This window comes from Hypanus sabinus, chromosome 25 (genome assembly GCF_030144855.1).
Source record: "Hypanus sabinus isolate sHypSab1 chromosome 25, sHypSab1.hap1, whole genome shotgun sequence".
Taxonomy (NCBI): domain Eukaryota; kingdom Metazoa; phylum Chordata; class Chondrichthyes; order Myliobatiformes; family Dasyatidae; genus Hypanus; species Hypanus sabinus.
The window spans coordinates 32,459,264-32,480,515 of NC_082730.1; the positions used below are offsets into that span (position 1 = coordinate 32,459,264).

The 21,252-nt window shown below is 40.0% G+C and overlaps 1 protein-coding gene and 1 long non-coding RNA gene across 3 annotated transcripts in view; both read left to right on the forward strand.

Annotated features, from left to right (window-relative positions):
• Positions 1 to 220: 220 nt before the first annotated feature.
• Positions 221 to 21,252, forward strand: part of LOC132381144 (chemokine-like protein TAFA-5) — a 366,425-nt gene continuing 345,393 nt past the window's right edge. For both annotated transcript variants that reach the window (XM_059950417.1, XM_059950418.1), the window contains exon 1: positions 221 to 682. In XM_059950417.1, coding sequence (XP_059806400.1) covers positions 589 to 682 — 94 coding nt within the window. In that variant the 5' untranslated portion in view covers positions 221 to 588. The remainder of the gene's footprint in view (positions 683 to 21,252) is intronic.
• LOC132381145 (uncharacterized) overlaps positions 1,008 to 21,252 on the forward strand; it is a 37,879-nt gene continuing 17,634 nt past the window's right edge. Inside the window, exons 1-2 of the long non-coding RNA XR_009507951.1 lie at positions 1,008 to 1,088; positions 1,737 to 1,843. This is a non-coding gene — a long non-coding RNA (uncharacterized LOC132381145). The remainder of the gene's footprint in view (positions 1,089 to 1,736; positions 1,844 to 21,252) is intronic.

Genomic DNA, 21,252 nt, shown 5'->3' on the forward strand with positions numbered 1-21,252 from the left:
CTACCTTAAAAACACAATCTGCAGCGGAGATGTATTTGTGCATCACGCGTTACACAAACTTTTCTCCCCGCTCCATAAAGAAAAAAAGCCAACCTCGCCAGCGTGAATATTTTAATGACACGCCAGTCAGTAAATTAAACACCCTTGACTTATTTATGTGCCGATCGCAGCACTAGCAGGGTTAATTACGCGCTGTTGCATATCTGGATAATTACAACAGGCGATCAATAGACGCTGCCAAGCAGTGACTAGCTGCAGTTGGAGACCTCATTGCTGCAGGGTTCAAGTAGAATGTGGTTCTTATAGCGTGGAAGAGGAGAAAGGGCAGCGATCGGGGCTTTTACAACCCAGATGCACATCGCGCCCCGTGGATCTCCTGGTGTGCTCTTAGTGGATTCGCGCGATCGGTGACAGTCCAGACCGGAGATTTACACAGGTGCCTTGTTTTTGGATTAGTGTTGTGTCTTTTTTTCCCTCTGAAATCGATAGCGACTTCTGGGGCTTGAATGTGGAGAGAGGATCTGCATGTGTGGTCTTGGTGCAGATGAGACGCACAGAAGCTGAGCTCTGAAGCCGGGAGATCCGAACATGCTGCCGGCCTGGAGGGGGCTCTGCACTGGGGCAGGAGCAGCCCTTTGCTGCCTCCTCGTCTGGATCATCTACTCGCACTTAGTCAAAGAAGGTAAATGGTTGCCTACCGTGATAAATAGCACTGCAATATTCTGTCACACCTTTCCTTAAAGCTAGCCCGATAAAGTTCAAGTGCTAGATACCGAGGAGGATTGCCGCCAATTACATTCTGTTCCTCATCTTTCTTCCACAACCCTCGATTTCAGATACCTTTACTTGTGTAATATTTGGGCACGGAACTGATATCACAACCATGCCAAACGGCTTTGATTATTGAGATGAATATACATCCTGCAGCGAAAAATATTTAGACACCTATACACGCCTGCGTAATTACAATAAATATGTACGCATTTTCTGGTGCGTACATGGGGACGGCGGCATCTATTCTGCACCGTGGTTACATGTCAGTAACTAAACACACTCGTGTACTCCAGCGGATTTAACCAGTGAAATAGGTGTGTTATGATAGGACATCAGTATGTTTAATTCCACACGGTTGCTGTCAGATGTTAAATTGGGGAATAAGAACTAGACATTGCTCCAGCAGAACTCTGTCTGCTTCTCGGGAATGCTTTGAGACTTTCAAAATCAGCGGTGTTGAATCGTGGGCCTGGCGATTAAACCGTGGCACACAACTTGTGGGCCAGTATCTGAAAATGACTGGTATGTTAGACAGGTGAGCGAGAGGGCTGTGGGCGTAAGGCTGCCTCTGCACATGTGAGGGGAGACCGATCGTTATTGTTCGCGTGTATGACCACAAACGGACTGTAAAGTTTGACAGAATTGTCGCGAAAGCACCATTTACTGTGCGTCCCCCCACCCTCCAACTTTCTAGCTGCTCAGGCACATAGATTATAAAGGCACGGTGCCGGGGCGCTGGCCCTTTCGGCAGCAAACTCAGCATTGAACAGGAACTAAGAGCAATTTTGTCCTGTCAAGCCGATACAGAAACAAGCAACCACCTGTGTCCCGTGAACGTGTGCTAGGCTGTGCAAAGCGTGTCCATAGGTCTCGTTGCCTGATCCAGATTTTCAGGTCCACTTGATAATTAGCTCTATATGATATGACTGCTGGGTACAACTTAATTCCAGTTTTTTTTTCAGATTCCTATTGCTGAAGCTTGGGGAAAGTGGGTGGGGGTGTTTCCGTTCGAAACACTTTTTCTTAAAACACCCTGAAACTTTTCAGATTATATATAAATATAAACCAGGTATGCTTGATTAAATCAAATTATGTTTATTTGCTCTAGGGTGGACTTTTAAATTGAGCTCCACGATAATGCTCTTTACCTTTCGGGTTGGAGCAGATAAGTTTGCACTAGTGTGGCAGAATGAATACCCATAACTATCCGTAACAAGGAAATGCTCGCGAAAACTTATTACTACATTCAGTAGAAGTATTTCGAAAATAATTGGTGGTTCTGTCCTTAGAGCTAAGTAGTCAAATTGGCAGAAGGAATTTCTATTATAAATACTAGCCAACTCGGGATTCTCATCTAAATCCTATGGAGAATCCTTTACTTTCTCAACAGGATGCAGCTGTGTAAAAGGCTGAACGTGCTTATCATGTACGCATTATTATTGCTAAATGGGTCGAATATGAACAACGGCAGAAGGAAAATGACAGTTATGGCCGTTTCATAGTTTCTCCCATCGTCACGCTCTCAGTTCTCCATGAAGAGCGCCTGCAGCAACCGTTTGGACTACTGTAATGCTATTTTGAACTGGTCAGTAGAGGGTGCACAAAGCAATGGGTTATCAGTCGAACCGTGTCTTCTCCAACCTAGATTATCACCTCTAGTCAGTAGGTGCTGCGGTGATGGTATCAAATCGGAAATCTACTGAGTACTTAACTAATTAAGGCTGAAATATACAACATTCCCTCGGTCTCCTCTATCTTAGTTCTCTATGAACTGTAAGATAGTTGCTAATTAAGGATATAACGAAGTCATTTATTAATGGAAATGTTAAACTATCCGACAGACTTTTCCAAATAAGCCATCTTAAACTTTCTGCAATTTGTCGTAGAGCAAAGCACGAGTCACGTGGTAAATCCTTAAATGGGTGACGGCATTCATCATCCAAAACTGTTCTGTATTAAAGTTACATCCCTCTTTTAATAGTAAAAGCTGAAATATCCACAAACCCAAAGGTGGTTCTCCAAACTGAAACTTTCTACTTTCAGACATGCTATTTCATCTTTTTGTAACGACTTTTCGTCATCATCTAGGGGAAAAAAAAAGCGTGTGTTAGCTTGAGACAAAGCCATCCCTTGTCTGGACTAGTATCTCTGCCTTTCGGGAATGCTGCCCTTATTGGTTCTGATTCTCAGGAGCCTTTCAGGCTTTGGCATTGGTGCTGTGTAGGGTTATAACAACTTCAGATTACTTCTGATGTCCTTTCTCATGTGGTATTTGCCCAATGAGAGATGCCCTCATTAATCATAACCTTGTACAATCAGGTATGTGTTGAGCCACTATTGCCTTCTGCCTCATCTGCTTTTACACTTTACCCTCACTGTGCTTCAAGCATCTAGCAGTAGTAAGTCCTTGCAACCTTTGCTCTGGTGCTGTACCACTCTTTTGGCCATCTACAGTTCTTTTGTTTTCCCTGTAATTTTTTTTTTGTGCTTCTGGTCTTGGCTGCCTTTCTTGTTGGTAGTTCTGGTTTCAGCTGTTTCATGTTCCTGTGCAATGGTCCTTGTTATCTTTGATTAGAGCAGAGGTTCTCAACCTGTGGTCCATGGACACCTTGGTAATGCTAAGGCTCCATGGCATAACACAGGCTTGGGAATTCTTGCATTAGAGTACTGCAGAGGTAGGCTTTTCTAATTAAGCGTCTTGCTGTAACGATGTCTTCTGCAAATCATTATCCGCTGTCACATCGTTCTCAACCTTCCCAATTACCCTATGTTAAGTGAAGTGATCAGACTCTGTCTTTGAAGGGGAAAAGCCTCAAATTCTCACTGGTCCTTGGTCTCTCTGTTAATTCATGGCCAGTTGATAATTTTATTCTGCAGAGCAAAACATTGCAGTTTGGGGGCAATGAACTTTGTGCTGCTGAAGATCACTTCATTTTGAGTACATTGTTCAGATGTCACATGGAAGTGTGGTCAGGAACAGACTTAGCCACAGGTTGTGTTTGTTTCCATTTTGTCTGAATTACTTAAGGCATTGAATTTTATCAATTTACCTAATATGCTCCTCATTCTTCAGTATCAATGGCTGAGAGAATGGAATTTCATCCTGTCAATTCGGGAAACTCGGTGTTCTCATCATTTCTTTTAATAGATAGGGTCACATGGGAGAATTGTTTGCCAGGCCATCATAAAAACTTTATATTTGTCTTTCTCCTCCCAGTTACCACTTACCTCCCAGCCTTTGTCATTAGATCCACTCTTCCATCCTCTATCAGTTCATCAAACTTCTTTACTTGGATTCACCTATTATGAATTTCACCCCTTCCCCTCATCTTTTTACATAGGATATCTGCCCCAGTCCTCTGAGTTCAGATGAAGAGATTCAATCTGAAACATTGCTCTTTTCCTTCCACAGATCATTAAGCTCCTCCAGCATCTTTTTGTTTGTTTTTTTTATTTGCTCCCTAGTCCAGCATCTGTATTTTGTGTCTCCAATTTCTACAGCCTCTTTGTAACTTGGTGGTGCTGCAGGAATTATCTTGAGTGGCTGCGATTATTGTACATGTATGGAGTTTTCCAATATGTTTATTGGTAAAATATTTGCCGAGCAAATATCACGGCCAGTAACTCCTTGCGCACAATGTGTCACTGGAACTGTCAGGGCTCTGCTTGTATTTTCTCTTCGCTGACCCTCCTGCTGTGAGATTCTTTTCTGAGTCGTCTTCCTGCAGTGTCAGCTCCTTATCAGAGTGCTCCATCATGCATTCCACTGTGACAGATGCTTATATTGGAGCAGTTGCTCATGAGTATTTAAGCAGGGCCACTTCACTATCTCATTGGTCAGTCGTTTAACTGGCTCACTCAATTGACTGAGATGGGACAGGAACATACTCATGCAATTGATAAAACCAAGTATTGTTCATCTATCAGGTTTGTTGAGCTCCATATACTCTGCTGCCTTGATCATTGAAGGATATAACTTTGGACCATCTCTTGTGATTATGTGACCCATAATAGAGATTTTTTTTTTCCATTTTGAATTTTTTTTCTTGTTCAACTTCATTTGCTTCTTTCTTTATCTGATCTCCAGGGTTCTCAGTTTGCAGCAATAGTCTAATTTTGCCTGTTCTGTTCATTTATTTTTGAAGGCCAATTTGTCATCAGCTACAGACTTTCCTGACTGAGACTTTTAATCACAGCATGCAGTATTTGTTGAGAAACCCTCCAGAGCTATGTTCATTCCAAGTGGCTTTCTTTTGGAAAGGTAACGCATTAACAGTGAACTTCAAAGCATACTTGTCCTAGTTCTGATGAAGGTTCATTGACTGGAAACAATAGTTTTGATTCTTTTTCCACAGATACCCCCTGAATTGCTAAGTACTTCCATAATTTTTTTGCGTTTGTATTAAATATTAACTCTTCATCAAATGTACATGTCAGAAATTATTAATCAGGTACAGTACAATAATAAAATGCTTCCTTTATGGGTAGCAAACATCTTTGCTCATCATAGTCTTAGGGTCCATTAAGGTCTCTTGGATCAAGGCAAGTTTAAGCTCTCCTCTTGATTTCTCAGCACATTCCAAGTTTATTCACAGGAAATAGGCCTCTCAACTGTGGCTAAAGAGAGACTGTCTTAGTCAGTCTCTCTATTCTACTTTGATTCTACTTGAAAACCACTGGAACATTTCTTGGTGGATGATTTGTCTTGGCTTCAGCAAAGTATTATTTGCTTTCCATTTTTCTGTTCCCTGAAAAACATTGCAAATGGATTTGTGAATTGTGTAGTTGAAGTGGATGCTGGTATTGAATCATCATTTATGATCTTCTCCTGTCTACTTTTGTTAGGCCCAACTGCTGTATGGAACTGCTTCTAAATATAGCTGTGACATTTTCTGCTCTCCTCCAATGAAAATCACATTGTATATTTTTTTTATTTCTCTCAGTTCATTCCCTTCAAAGATCATCTTCCAGTGAGCTTGTACATTGTCACCGCCTTGCGTATTGAAATATATTACTCACTGGTTTCAGCTGAAACACCTAGTGTCTGGTGGCTTGGTTTGGGAGCACATTAAAAATTGTTGCAGAATGAATCTGTTTCCACTGCACAGTTTGGTGTAATTATATCTGGTCTCTTGGATTCCACAAATGTATCTGCTGTTGACAAAATAATTTTTGCTAAATCACAATCATCTACTCATAATTTTAGGCCTGATAAAGCTGCAAAGGATCTCCTCTGTTCTTGGTCACTCATAAATACTGGGAAAGCTCAGCTGTTTTATTTCTGGGGAGGATTCATTGACCTATTAATACAACTAATGCATCCCCTAGAATTTCATTTGAGGGCTTTCTGCTGATGTATGATTCTTCCTCCACATGACTAGCATTTATGGTCTGTTCTGATTTTTCTGCCATAGGCAACACAATAGGCAATCTGAACTCTTTCTTTCATTCCATTCCTTAGAGAAGTTGCTTGCTTTATAAATCCAATTAATTGGACTGATTTATGTTCCTTTGTGATCTCACTCTGTCTGTCTGTCTCTCTCTCTCGCTCGCTCTCTTTGTCCTGTCAGTGTACCTCAATGTTTCTTAGTGCATATCCACACATAATCTCAATTGGGAGGCAGCATGATTAATGGTTGGTATTCAGAATCAGTTCCTGCATTTAAATATGACAGTATGCCTCAATTCTTTCTCATTTACTGTCCACAATACTGGAAAATAATTGGTAATTCAAACTAGATTAAAATCATCATATTAGATGGTGCAAAGCAAACTGCTGGAGGAGCTCCAGAGGTCATAGAATCTCAGCATAGAAAACTGGAGGGTTATGTAGGAGTGGGGGGGGGGGTTGCATTAATCTTATTATACGGTCAACACAACATCATGGGCTGAAGAGACTATACTGTGATGTAGTGTTCAATATTCTAAGTCAGGCAGCATCTATGGAGCAACATGGAGGGTTGTGTTCCAGGATTCACATCCTTCATCTTGACTGAAAGGTAGAGGCAGAGCATACTTTCTGTGGTTTTCTTCCAAGCAGACAGACGTTGGAACTTTTTACACATTGTTACAGCTTGGGGATCAGTTAGTCATAACTAAGGAGACAGCAGTAGTGTCTGTTATTCTCCATAACTATTATTACAAATATAGTAGGTCTCCCAGCTGTGTTTGTAAACAGTTCATCAATCTGTCATTAAGCCATGTTTGAAGAAGAGAATTGCTGTAAACCTATATTGTAAAATTGGCATTCTAACTGAATTCTGTGAATTCCATTTTAATGTGGTCTTTATTAAAGTTGATTAGAAATATAACCTGTAGCACAGTCATCTATGATTAAATAACCCCTAGGTGTGGAAATAGAAGGTAGCCCTTCAAAGACAGCTGATGTAAAACCTAGGAAATGATACTTGAGCTTGGTTTTCAGCTTTGTGTGGGCTTGGAGGAATTATGAAGTATTTTTGATGAAGCTATCAATTATTGCTGGTTTTCTGAGAGGTATTTGAAATCATGAAGGGTATACAGAGTGGATAAAATCTGTTGGTGGAAGGTCAGAAAGGAATGGAGATGATTGACAGAGAGATGAAAAATAATGGGAGAAGTCTTTTGTATGCTGACAAAAGTCAAGGTCTGGAATGCCATTGTGTCATAGAGTAATGTGGCATGGAAGCAGGGGCCTTTGATCAACTCCTCCATGGCGACCATCAGGTTTGTCCTATTTACCCATGTTTGGCCTATATTCTAAACCTCTTCCGTGTACTAATGCCATTTAAGTGTTATTGTTATACCTGCCTCTGCCAGAGTATTCCATGTGCTCAGCATCCTCTGCATGAAGTTGTTGCCCCTTTCAAATCTTTTACCTCACACTTAAACTCTATGTGCTCCAATTTTTAGTTCTCCATCCTTGATCTCATGTTCACCCTATCTATACCCCTCATGATTTTATGTGCCTCTATATTATCACAAGATAACAAGACAAAGGTGCAGAAGTAGGCCATTCAGCCCATCGAGTCTGCTCTGCCACTCCACCATGGAGAAACTATTCTCCAGTCTAGTTCCAATTTCTGGCTTTTTTTCCCATATCCATTGATACCCTGACTAATAAGATACCTGTCAATCTCCTCCTTAAAAACCCTCAATGATTGGCCTCCACAGCTTTATGTGGCAACAAATTCCATAAATCCACAACCCTCTGGCTAAAAATTTTTTTCCTCATCTCTGTTTTAAATGGGTACCCTCTAATTCTAAGACTATGACCTCTTGTCCTGGACTCACCCACCAAGGGAAACAGCCTTTCCACATCTACTCTGTCCAACCCTTTCAACATTTGAAATGTTTCTATGAGATCCCCCTCATTCTTCTATACTCTAATGAATACAGTCCAAGAGCCAACAAATGCTCCTCATATGTTAGTCCCTGCATTCCAGGAATAATCCTCGTGAACCTTCTCTGAACTCTCTCCAACATCAGCACATCCTTTCTAAGATGGGGGCCCAAAACTGCACACAGTATTCCAAATGGGGTTTCACTAGTGCCCCATATAGCCTCATCAACACCTCCTTACTCTTATACACTATTCCTCTTGAAATGAATGCCAACATAGCATTCAATTTCCTTACTGCTGATCCAACCTGGTGGTTAACCTTTAGGGTATCCTGCACTAGGGCCCTTAAGTCCCTTTGCACTCCGATTTTTGTATTTTCTCCCCATCTAAATAATAATCTGCCCGATTGTTTCTTCTTCCAAAATGTACAACCGTACATTTCTCAACATTGTGTCTCATCTGCCGTTTCTTTGCCCACTCTCCTAAACTGGCCAAGTCTGTCTGCAAACTTTCCATTTCCTCAACACTTCCTGCTCCTCCACCTATCTTCCGCAATCATTCGCAAACTTAGCCACAAAACCATTTAATCCGTAATCTAAATCATTGATGTACAGTGTAAAAAGAAGAAGCCCCAACACCGACCCCTATGGCAACCACTCGGAATAGAATCCCTGTATTCCCACTCTTTGCTTTGTGCCTATCAGCCAAGGTTCCACCCATTCCAATATCCTTCCTGTAATTCCATGGGCCCTCATCTTATTAAGCTGCCTTTTATGCAGCACCTTTTATGGTCAAGTACAAGAAAATTTCAACCCTTAAGTGTCTTAAGGGAGCTGCCCCTACAACATGTAAAAGTAGTAGCAGATTCAATGGTAGCCTTCAGGAGAGTGGTCCACCTGAACTGCCATTAGATGAGTTAGTGAAGACTTGATTGGCTGAATATGCTTATTCAACTTAGTAACCAATCGGTGGTTCACTGACAATCAAATAGTGATTAGATAATGCCTCAAAAGAACTCTTCAATCAAAGTAGGCACGAATCAAATGAGGGTTGTGGAACCTATTTGCAATTTTGACAGGACTTGTTTTAAGTGTTTCTTATTGTAGAAGAAGGGACGTGTGGTTTATTTTCCTAGATCTACTGGAGGAGGACTAATTGTAATGACCTGCTGCTGAGGACTAGTGTTCAGACAACTTGAAAGTGGGAGACCAGTATAGGTATGCTCAGGAGGGAGTGGTGGAACTGATCCACATTTTGTAATATATTTTGTGCTGCTTGCTTGCTAGCTCTGATGTGAAAGAGAATTTTAATCAAATAGAAGTCCGTGGCCATTCTATGCTCTGTGCAAGCAAAGTGTGGAATGAATAAAGCCATGGCTGTGCATTTCAGCAGATTAACTGAAGCAAGGCCAAAAACACAAGGTATTACAGAGGCAGTAATACTGTAGGTGTCCTTGATAATGGCATAGATTCCATGGATGATATAGAAAACTTGGAATCTAAATGCATTTGTAAATACAAAATAGAAACTCACAAGAGAATTATTTTGCAATTGACTGGAAACATACAGTAACTTCCCTGTAACAGTGTTTGAAATGTTACACTTAAGTAGCAGAATGTATTTGTCTGAGTTCTGTATTTTATTTATGTGTAGAGGAAATTTAAAATATTATTTTAATACATTATTATAAGTTTTAGGACACAATTATAGAGTCATACAAATGGGAACAGTTCCTTCATCTATACTGACCAAGATGTGTATCTACACGAATACCATTTTCTTGCATTAAGCCCATATCCTTCTATTCCTTTCCTATTTCTGTACTTGACCAAATGCATTTGAAATGTTCTGATTGAACCTGCCTGTACAACTATCTCTGGCAACTTGTTCACAGACTTGCTTGTCAGACCACAAAAAATCTCTCCATTTCACTATGCAAACAACAAAGTTCCTGGTAACAATCCCCGTGATTCAGATACTTAATTAATGGGTGCAAAGTTCACTTGAGGTTTTGTGCTGTTTTCTAAGGAATGGATTGTGAGAAAATATCAGCAATCATTGTAGAATACTGAACAATATTGTGATTTACAGTATAAAATTTTAAGCCATTTCAAAACAAATATCTTGGTATTACTAAGTTTTCAAGAAAGATGTGAACTTTTTTCACATTGGAGTAAATAGTTCCAGAGTCGCAACTGAAATATCTTCACACTTTAAAGTGAAAAATGTTTGGAAAAGTGAGAAATAGTGAATAGCTGAGGTAGGGGTTTGGGAAGAATGATAATCATGAGGTGTATTAATAAAACAAAGGTGTAAAATTTAAAGATCAGCCTTATTTTCCCCCAAGTACATTAAATATACAGTGGAATGTGTTGTTTTGCATCAATGGCCAACACATTCTGAAAATTACACTGGGTGCAGCACGCATGTGTCTCCACTTTTCCAGTGCCAACACGTGCACACAACTTACTAACCCTAACCCATTTATCTTGGGAATGTGGGAGAAAACCAGAGCACCCAAAGGAATGCCACACAGTCATGGGGCGAAGGTACAAAATCTGTTCGGACAGTGGTGGGAATTGAACCCCAGTTGGTGGTGCTGAAATACTGTCAGACTGCAGATGTGCTACTGTGCCACGTGCATTGGAAGTAAGCGGTAGAACAACATATTAACAGCAATTGCAGACTGTTCTGCATTAACAGTCAAAAATGCATATTCAAATGGACATAAAAAAGAGGTTAATTAGACCTGCAAAGATAACAAGGCTACATGATTTGTAAATTAATATAATTAAGTTCATGAGAGTTAAAATGCTTGTTGCAGTAAGTATTTATAATAATAATTTATTAACTGCATTTATTTCCCTAAATAAAATCAATATTTGGGTTCCCTTTTAATTCCTGCAATTATATTAGATGCATGAGGCTACAGATGCTGGAATCTGGAGCTGCAAACAAAAAGCTGGACTTAGCTGAAGAATCTCAACCCAAAACATCAACTGTCCATTTCCCTCCACATATTGGACATTATTGATGAAACACATGGAAACATGATTTTCAAAAACCATAGACTCATTGTGATCTGGAAAAACCAAAGTAGGAATGCTATGTTAAAAATGTATGTCCATGGCTTGAAAAGTAACCTGACAAAGACAGAGCTTGCAGCAAACACAAAATGCTGGAGGAACTCAGCAGGCCAGGCAGCATCAATAGAGTATAGTCAACGTTCCAGGCTGAGACCTTTCATCAGAACTGGAGAAAAAAAGATGAGGATTCAGAGTTAGAAGGTGGGGTGAAGAGTGAAACGCAAAATGATAGATAAAACCCAGAGTGGGGGGAGGGAGGAAGTAAAAAGGTGGGAAGTTAATTGGTTGAAGAGATACAGGACTGGAGAATGGGAAGCTGACAGGAGAGGATCGAAGGCAAGGGAAGAAAGAAAAGGGGGAGGTGATGGGGTAGGTAAGGAAATATGGTGAGAGAGGGAAGGGTTATCATCTCACTATGGTGCTCCTCCCCCTTCTCTTTCTGCAGCACTGTATCTCTTTCACCAATCAACTTCTCAGCTCTTTATCTCGCTCCATTTCATCTATCATCTTGTGTTTCTAACACCACTCCCCCCACCTTCTAACTGTGACTCCTCATCATTTTTTCCCCTTTAGTCCTGATGAAAGGTCTCAGCCCAAGATGTGGACTATACTTTTTTCCATAGATGCTGCCTGGCCTGCTGAGTTCCTCCAGCATTTTGTGTGTGTGTTGCTTGAATTTCCAGCATCTGCAGATTTTCTCATGTTTGTGAATGATAGTTTGCCCTTGGATGGCATTGGGCTGCAATAAGGACGGAAAAAGCACCTGGCATCCGCTGAACATTATGTCATTATTTCATCACATTCATTTGATGAAATAATAATTTTTAAGAATTAGTAATCTGCATTAGGACTTTCCTTGAGTATTATTTCTAGCTGTTGTTCTTCTGTGTTATCACCACAAAGAACAAACATCTCTTGTATTTGTCTGATTGGCTGTTCATTGTAAGTATATTGTTTGGTGCCTTCTGAGACCAAGCTTGTATAGGATAAAGTTAGCTGTAGAAGACTAACATAACTGCATTGTTTTAATAATTCATAGAAACAGTTCCTCCCTCCGGACATTGTTTTCTGAGACCAATTGTACAGGTCACTTCCACAATGAGACTCCAATGATATTTGTGCAAAAAGTATTCCCCTTAACTATTCTAACCTTTTTCTTTGATTCGTACACTAGTTTTTTAGATTAATGGTAAAACAACATCTTGGTAGCAGCAAGCATCCACCTCGGACATCATCAAATCTGGAGACCTTTTGGTTTCCAGACAGTGAAGCATATTATATAGAATATGATATAGAATGTTATATAACTGCTTCACAATATTATTTCCATCCATAGAAATTATGAAATGACATTAAAAAGCATTGACCTGCTGTCAAAGTTTTTAAAGGCTAATGAAAATTAACCACAATTAAAAACGTTATCAACTTCAAAACTAGTACATACACTTTAATTAATTGAGTTTAAGTTGTTTAAAATGCACTAATGTCCCCTGCCATCTCTATTCATTGAAACAAAAAAAATAGTTTGTTACTCCAGGCCTTACCTAGTACAGATTCAGAGTGAACGCTGAGTCCAGTAGGGCAATGCAGTCTGCAAAACCTGACTGTGTGTTCCTTGTGAAGTTGCTGATATTTCTCAGGAGAATCCAGCCCCAAATTTATCCCCTTCTATTACAAATAACTTACGATCTTTTAAAGATTGTTAGTCAAACTGAAAAAAAACTAAGGCCACTGAGATAAGTCAGTGGGGGGAGTTTTTTTTTATTTTGGTGTGCTTTTTCTTTAGTGGAACAAACTGCTTCAAGGATTGCTGTGGGGGACAAAAGAACGGAAGCTGTTACCTAAACCTGTACAAAGTCAAAAGGACTTTTGAGTCCTTTTGAATGAATATATATTTCTGCAAGCATACTTCACATTGATGCTAAAGAAATATAGATGCAGAAATCCAAAGCAAAAAAAAAATTTCAATTGCTGGAAATCTGAAATATAAGCAAATATAACCTGAAATGTCAACAATTCCTTTCCTCCCACAGCTGTTGCTCAAAATGTCAAGTTCTTTTAGCAGAATGTTGCTAGATATATTGCACAGTTCAGGTAGGATCTGAGGAGAAATGGTGTTAATATTTCAAGACTTTTCATCTACTTACCCAGTTGATTTTTTTTCCCCAGCATTTTTTTGTTTGTACTTCAAGGAAAGCAAATTACATTAAGGTTTGCTGTATTTTTCTTCAAATGTCCACGGAAGTAACTTATTATATCGTGCTAAGAAACATGGATCATAGTAGAGTTCATTTTCAAAGTTTAATCCAAAGAAAGTTTGTCAAATTTTAGCCAGGATAGATTGAAAAATAGGGAAGTAGCTGCTGTATATGTGCCTTTCTGTGCAAATGCCTTTTTTCACATTTCTGTTGCTTTTGAATTTGTGTTGGCAATCAACAATTTGTCAAAATGTTGCTCAGATTAGAATGCTTAATCCATCAAGCTCATAATGATTTAGTTGATAGACCTATTGTCATTATTATCATTTAATTACATTTATTGATTTATTTTATTATAAATTAGAGGCAATTGCATGGAGTTAACAAATTTCATGACACATGTCTGATTCTGAATAGTAAACACCATAAATTTACTCCATGTATTTAATCTCTGTAATTTCTTGAGCCACTATATAAATAGACGGTTAAATGTTTTATGAAAGCCATGAGCAATATAGTCAGGTCCATAGTGGGGAAGCTGGTTTCCTAGATGTGCTGAGCTGTGTCCAATGCTCTCAGCAGTTTCTTGTCGTCTTGGGCAGAGCAGTTGCTAAACTGAGCTGTGATGCATCCCATAGGGATGCTTTTGATGATGCGTCGATAAAATGTTATTTAATCAATGGTCATTTTAGTACTAATTTTGTTCTTGCAGAATGCTTAGAACCCTAAAATTTTGTTTTGGATTGAATCAATGGATGAAAATTTGTAATCTAATGGATTTATGAGCTGAAATAGAGCCGGGTTCCCCAACCTGGTGTCTGTAGACTCCTTGTTTAAAGGAATTGGCACATGGCATAAGAAATGTTGGGAACTCTTGTCATAGAGCCCTAGAGGAATACCACGTGGATGCAGGCCCTCAAGTCCAATGAGTCCATGCCGAATGTGATGCCTACTCAGCTAGTCTCAATTTCCTGTGTTTGGCCCATATTTCCCTAATCCCTAAACTTCTCTGTACTTCTAAGTGCTTCTGAAATGATAGTTATACCTGCTTTAGTCACAAGATCTATCCTGGTCAAACTATAACTCAGACTCTCTAGTCCTCGTATCATTCTCATAAGTATTTTCTGCACTCTTTCCAGTTTAACCACATCTGTCCTTCAAACAGGTGACCAAGACTGTGCACAGTACTCCTAATGCAGCTTCACCAACAACTTGTATGACGGCAACATAATGTCCTAACTCCTAAACTCAGTGACATGAGTGAAGACCAGAAATGCTAAATGCCTTTATCACCACCCTGCCAGGCTGTTAGTTTTAATGAACTATGCACGTGTATTCCCAAGTCTTAACTGTTTAATTACACTCTCTAGTGCCCCACCATCCATAGTGTCAGCCTTGCGCGAGTCTGACTTCACAAATATCACCTTGCACTTATCTGTGTTGAAGTCCATTTACCACTCATTGAACCCACTTCCCTAACTGGTTAACAACAACAACCATTTACACAGCAGTGTGCAAAAGTCTTGGGGCACATGTTTAAAAAAAAATTCTGTAAAGCTAAGATGCATTCAGAGATGTTACATTTCATTATTTTTAAATCTCAAAAATATTCCCATACAGAACAGTAAAGAACTAAATAAAATCAATATTTGGTGTGACAGCCCTTTGCCTTTAAAACTGCATTAGGTACTCTGTTGTACAGTTTTATTCGAAAATTGGCTGGTAGTTTGTTCCAAGCATCTTGGAGAACTTGCCACAGTTCTTCTGCAGTCTTTGTCTGACTTGTTTCTGTCTCTCCAGGTAATCCCAGACAAACTCAGTGGTGTTGAGATCAGGGCTCTGTGGAGGCTGAAACAATATAAAATTCTAGGGTGTCTAAGACTTTTACATAGTGTTGCATAAATAACAAGGGTCCTAACACTGACCCCTATGGCACACCTAGTTTCAGGCCTCCATTTTAAGAAACCACCTACAAGCTCCATCCTCGGCTTCCTATCTCTGATCCAATTTTGGATGCACCGAACTAGCCCTCCCTGGATTCCATGTGACCTAACCGAGACCAATCCATCATGTGGGACGTTGTTGCTGAAATCCAAATTGACAACATTCATCGAAAACACTCATTATCATTTACCTATCATTGCAGACCAGTCTGACAAGTAGAACCCTTTTGATGGCCTTGCTAGAATCCAGATGGACAACATCCACTGAAAACTCTCATTTACCATTTTTGGTTACCTCTTCAAAAGTCTCTAATGTATGACCTCCCATGCACAATGCCATGCTGACTCCACTTAATTAGATCAGGATTCTACCAATATTTGGACTGTTGTCTGTGCAAATGCTTGAGGATCCTGTCCCTCAGAATTCCCTCCAGTAACTTCCCCAGTACTGATGTCAGGCTGAGCAGCCTGTAGTTCCTTGGCTTGCCTTTGCTACACTTCTTAAACCAAAGAGCCTTATTGATGGCTAACAATGAAACAAGTACAGTACCTCTCGACAAAGGCCTCTGCAATTTCTGCCCTTGCCTCCTACAAATCCCAGGATGCACTTGGCCAGGCCCTGGGTATACATCTACTTTAATGCACCATAGTGCTGCAAACATCTTGCTGGTAATGTGCATGTCCTCCACAATATCTCCGCAGTTCCCTTGTCCCTTGTGAACTGTTTTTATTTCAAATCTGAAGAATAATTGTAGCTTGACCAGACATAATTTCATGATGGGAGAGGCAGTTTGAGAAAAAAGTTCTGAAATGGCCACTGTTGCTAGGATACCACATGTAGCCACTGGTTATGAAATTGGCTAGGTATTCCCTTACATGGTTTCTGCCTATACTGAGCTCAGTGGACTTCAGCCTTGACTTGTTGAGAATGCAGTTCTCCTCTACACATAATTAAAGATCATAACATTATTCAAAAGGTACTAATGTTCACAATATTCCAGCTAATTCTCTCCCCTCATGGCTGTACATGAGTCAGTCCCGTAAGCTTTGTTTTTGTGCTTTCATTTTTTTTGTTCCTTTTGAATTATGTTGCACTTTCATATTACTGTTATTTTATTATGTTCCGAAGTGTAGAATTTTGATTGCTGCAATCAAAATGTAAGATTTGTAAGGTATTTTATCTGGTCAATTCTCTTGGTACTTTGGAATATCTGTTGAGGGTTGAGGGGCAGTCCTGTTGGCAACAAATGAGCTGCTAGGGCTCCAGCTCCTGCACCCATAAACCCAAATTCTGTACCTAGGGAATATATTAAGTTTTTCCATTGGCAGCTATGCATCAGTACTAGACAGTGTTGAAGACATGCCAAGACTTTGTGGGATAAGATCAAGTATATGGATAGATTTGGCAGAACCATGAAGGTGAATTTATTGTTGAACTCCTAAGCATACAAAACTACTAATCCTTCACCTGGTCACCATCCAATTACTAATTCAACAGAACCTGACAACAGTGATAGAGAAATTAATGATGAAGGTGCTTAAAATTTAACTTTCCCAATGGGAATCTGGAATGGTATAAATTGCACTGTTCTTTTACATGACAACATTCTACAAAGTGTAGAATTTAGTACAAATGGGTATCTGTTGATGGGTGAGGACTTGATTGGTGGAAGGATTTGTTTCCATGCTATATGCATCTAAGCCTTTGACTCTAAACATGTGTCTGCTCATCCAATAAAGGACAATTTTTAAATACTTACTTGGACTTAAAAGTTTGCACACTTGGCAAAGTCAAGATTGTGGCAGAGAGTCTAGGTGGATTCTAAGGATCCTTGGCTGTTCTTTACCATCCTGAACATGCTCCTCAATTACCTAATGTGCTTCCACTGGTTGGGGTCAACCATGGACGTTGTGCCCTAGATGTCAAAGTCAATAGACAAGCCAGTACATAAAGTCATAGAGGTGTATAGCAAGCCAGGACATTACAATATGGAGAGCAAGATGTTGTCCCTCTCCATAAGACCATAAAACATAGGAGCAGAATTAAGCCATTCCATCATGTAGATCCCTGATCCCACTTAACCCCATAAACCTGCCTTCTTGCCATATTATATGATGCCCTGACCAATCAGGAAACTATTAACTTCCACTTTAAATATACCCATGGACTTGGGTCAGAGCATTCTACAGATTCACCACTCTCTGGCTAAAAAAAAAAATCCTTCTTGCCTCTGTTCTAAAAGGTCACCCCTCAATTTTGAGGTTGTGCCCTCTAATTCAGGATATTTCCACCATGGGGAAACATCCTCTCCACATCCACATTGTCTAGTCCATTCAATATTCGCTAGGTTTCAATGATGTCCTCCCGCATTCTTCTAAATTCCAGTGAGTATAGGCCCAAAGCTGCCAAATGTTCCTCACATGTTAACCCCTTCATTCCCAGAACTATCCCTGAGAAGATCCTCTGGTCCCTTTCCAATGTCAACACATCTTTTCTGTGATACGGGGCCCAAAACTGTGGACAGTCCTCCAAGTGTGGCCTGACTACTGCCTTATAAAGCCTCCACATGCTCTCTTTGCTTGTATATTCCATTCACCCTTGAAATTATCTCCAACATTGTCTTTGCCTTCTTAACACAGACTCAACATGTAAATTATTCTTCTGGGAGTCTTGCACAAGGACTGCTAAGTCCCCTTGTGCCTTTGATACTTGAATTTTCTCCCATTTAGATAATGGTCTGCACTATTGTTCCTTTTACCAAAATGAATATCATACATTTCCCAACACTGTATTCCATTTTTCCATTTCTTCCCTTTTTTTCCAACTTGTCTACATCCTGCTGCAATCGCCTTGCTTCCTCAGCACTACCTACCCCTATACCTAACTTTTTATCATCCACAAACTTTGTTACAAAGCCATCAGTTTGACAAACAATGTGAAAAGTAGCGGTCCCAATACTGACCCCTGAAGAACAGCACTATTCACTGGCAGCCAATCAGAAAAGGCACCCTTTATTTCCACTCACTGCCTCCTACCTGTAAGCCATTCCTCTATCCATTCCAGTATCTTTCCTGTAATGCCATAGTATTTTACCTTGTTAAGAAGCCTCAGGTGTGGCACCTTATCAAATGCTTTCTGAAAATCCAAGTCCAACCTGCTTGTTACTTCCTTGAAGAACTCTAATAGATTTGTCAGGCAAGGTTTCCCTTTACTGACTTTGACTTATTTTATAATTAGTCTCCAAGTACCCTGAAACTCCATTCTTAATAATAGACTCCAACACTTTCTCAGTCACTAAGGTTAGGCTAACTGGCATATAATTTCCTTTCTTCCTTAAAGAGTTAAGTGACATTTGCAATCTTCCAGTCCTCTGGGACCACGCCAGAATCAAGCGATTCTTATAAGATCATGATCAATACACCAGTTATCTCTTCAGCAACCTCTCTCAGGGCTCCTGGATGTAGTCTATCTGGTCCAGGAGACATAAGACCTTTGAATTTGCGTAGGACTTTTTCCTTTGTAATATCAATGACACTCACTCCTGCTCTCTGACACTCATGGACCTCTAGCACACTGCTAATGTCTTCCACAGTGAAGAATGATGCAAAGTACTCCTAAAGTTCTCTGTCATTTCTTTGTCCCCCATCTCTACCTCACTGGCACCATTTTCTAGTGGTCCAATTTCAACTCTCACCTCCCCTTGACTCTGTATATAACTGAAAATATTTTAATATCCTGCTTTATATTATTGGCATATTATATTATTGACGGTTTGCCTCCATATTTTATCTATTTTGCTAAAGTTATTTTTTTAGTTGCCTTTTGTTGGGTTTTAAAAACTTTCTCAGCATCCAACTTCCCACACTTTTTACTACCTTGTATGCGCTTTCCTTGATTTTATGCAGTCCTTAACTTCCCTTCTCAGCTATGGTCACTTACTTTTACCATTTGAGAACTACTTCCATGGGACATATCTATTCTTTGCCTTGTGAACTATTCCCAGAAACTTCAGCCATCTCGGCTCTGCTGTCAGCCCTGCCAGCATCCTCCATCAATCCACCTGGGCAAGCTCCTCTCTCATGCCTCTGTAATTCCCTTTATTCTCTGCCTCCATACAGCAGATAATTCTGAAGGAATGACCGAGACATATACATTTAGCTACCAGTGGCATCAAAAGAATTTCCGGTCAATGTTAAACTCAACATGGGACTACTTTAAGGACCCTAGCTTTAATTTTTTTTTTTTTTGGCATTTACTCCCAAAGCCTTTCCATGACTAGGTATCGCCACAAGGCAGCAGAGGCTCCAGCTCAGGGTTTTCCTTCTAGATGAGCTGCCAACCATGGCTGACAAGCCTCATCTGACCAAAGCCATTGCTTTTAAGGGCCTTTTCCCCTTCTGTCAGTTGAAATGGTTCTGCTGGGCTAAGAAGCTAAGCTACACATGACCAGGGTCTGGATTTGTTTGTCAGAGGCTATTTGAGACACATGGTGGTGGGAGCTAATCCCTACTACTACCCGCCCATCCACCCCCCAGCTATGACAACTTTAAGGAACTTTCAATTACCTAGTCATCTCTATTTAGATTGGAATCTCCAAAGATGGATGTGACATGATAGATTTCGAGGCTTGCCTTCCTTTCTTGTGTGATTTAATAGTTTCTTCTGTATCCTCATGGGAATATGAGATGGGGAACAGAAGTCACTGCAGAGATAAGCACTTCTATAAAAATATTATGCACACTAACATCTATTGTATCATGGTATTGTAATGTCTGTGTGTAGTCTGGCATCAGATGGTGAATTGAGTGACAAAGTCATATTTGAAAAATGATGATAAAAGTGCTGTTAAGATATAAACTCAGGAATGTTATCAATGTATTCCTATTCCAATATTACAGCAGATTTTTATTTCCCACATCAAAAGAGATATCAACTTTATAGCATTGTTCTGGCAATCAATAATTATGCCATCTACATGGCAAGCTGTCCATACTTGCTCCAGTCACAGTCAGATATTGAATCCAACTATTGCTTGCATAGCCTTGTCCAAAGTGGAATTGACGTAGGTAAGAGTGTTATCGTCACAAGATGTGTGGATCAGCATGTGTTTTCACCCATTCATGTTGTTCTGATTTGTGACATGTTGATGTCACCACCAAGCAAGCTCACCAATGCCTCTCCATCCTCGGAAGGCTGAGTAAATTTGTATTGTCCCTGTTGAGTGTTAACAATTTTTATCACTGCATCATAGTCTGGATACATAATGACTTGGTATGACAACTTCTCTGCACGTGACAGCAAGAAACTGCAGGGAGCTGCAGTCTAGCGCACCACAGAGATCAGCCTCCCTTCTATGAACTCCAATGACACTTGCTGCCTCAGTAAAGAAGCCAGAATAGTCAAACACCACACTAACCTGGCGCATTCTTTTTTTGCCCCTCTCCCATTGGGCAAAGATACAAAAGCACATTCCACCAGGCTCAAGGACAGGCTCTATCCCCCTGTTATCAGGCTCTTGAATGGGCATTATGTATGATTAGATGGTCTCTCGTCCTCACTATCTACTTCACCACGATCATGCATTTTATTGTTTATCTGCACTGTACCTTTCCATTAGGTTTTACAATTTATTCAGTGTCGTTACCTTATTACTTGTGTGTTGTATAATGATCTGTATAAATAGTATAGAAGACAAGCTTTTTACTATATCTTAATACATGTGACAATAAGATGCCAGTACCAATATCAATGCTGCATGGTAAAAGCTCCTGTTAGCCAGGTATAGCCTATTGACAATGGATCTCTCATGGAGGTTTATGGAATAAAACTGAAACTAGTAGTATTCCCTTCTTGTGTTCCTGGCTACATAACAATTCTGCAGTCTATTTATTGGTGCCTTTTCTTATTTGATATGATCTAAAAGGAACAA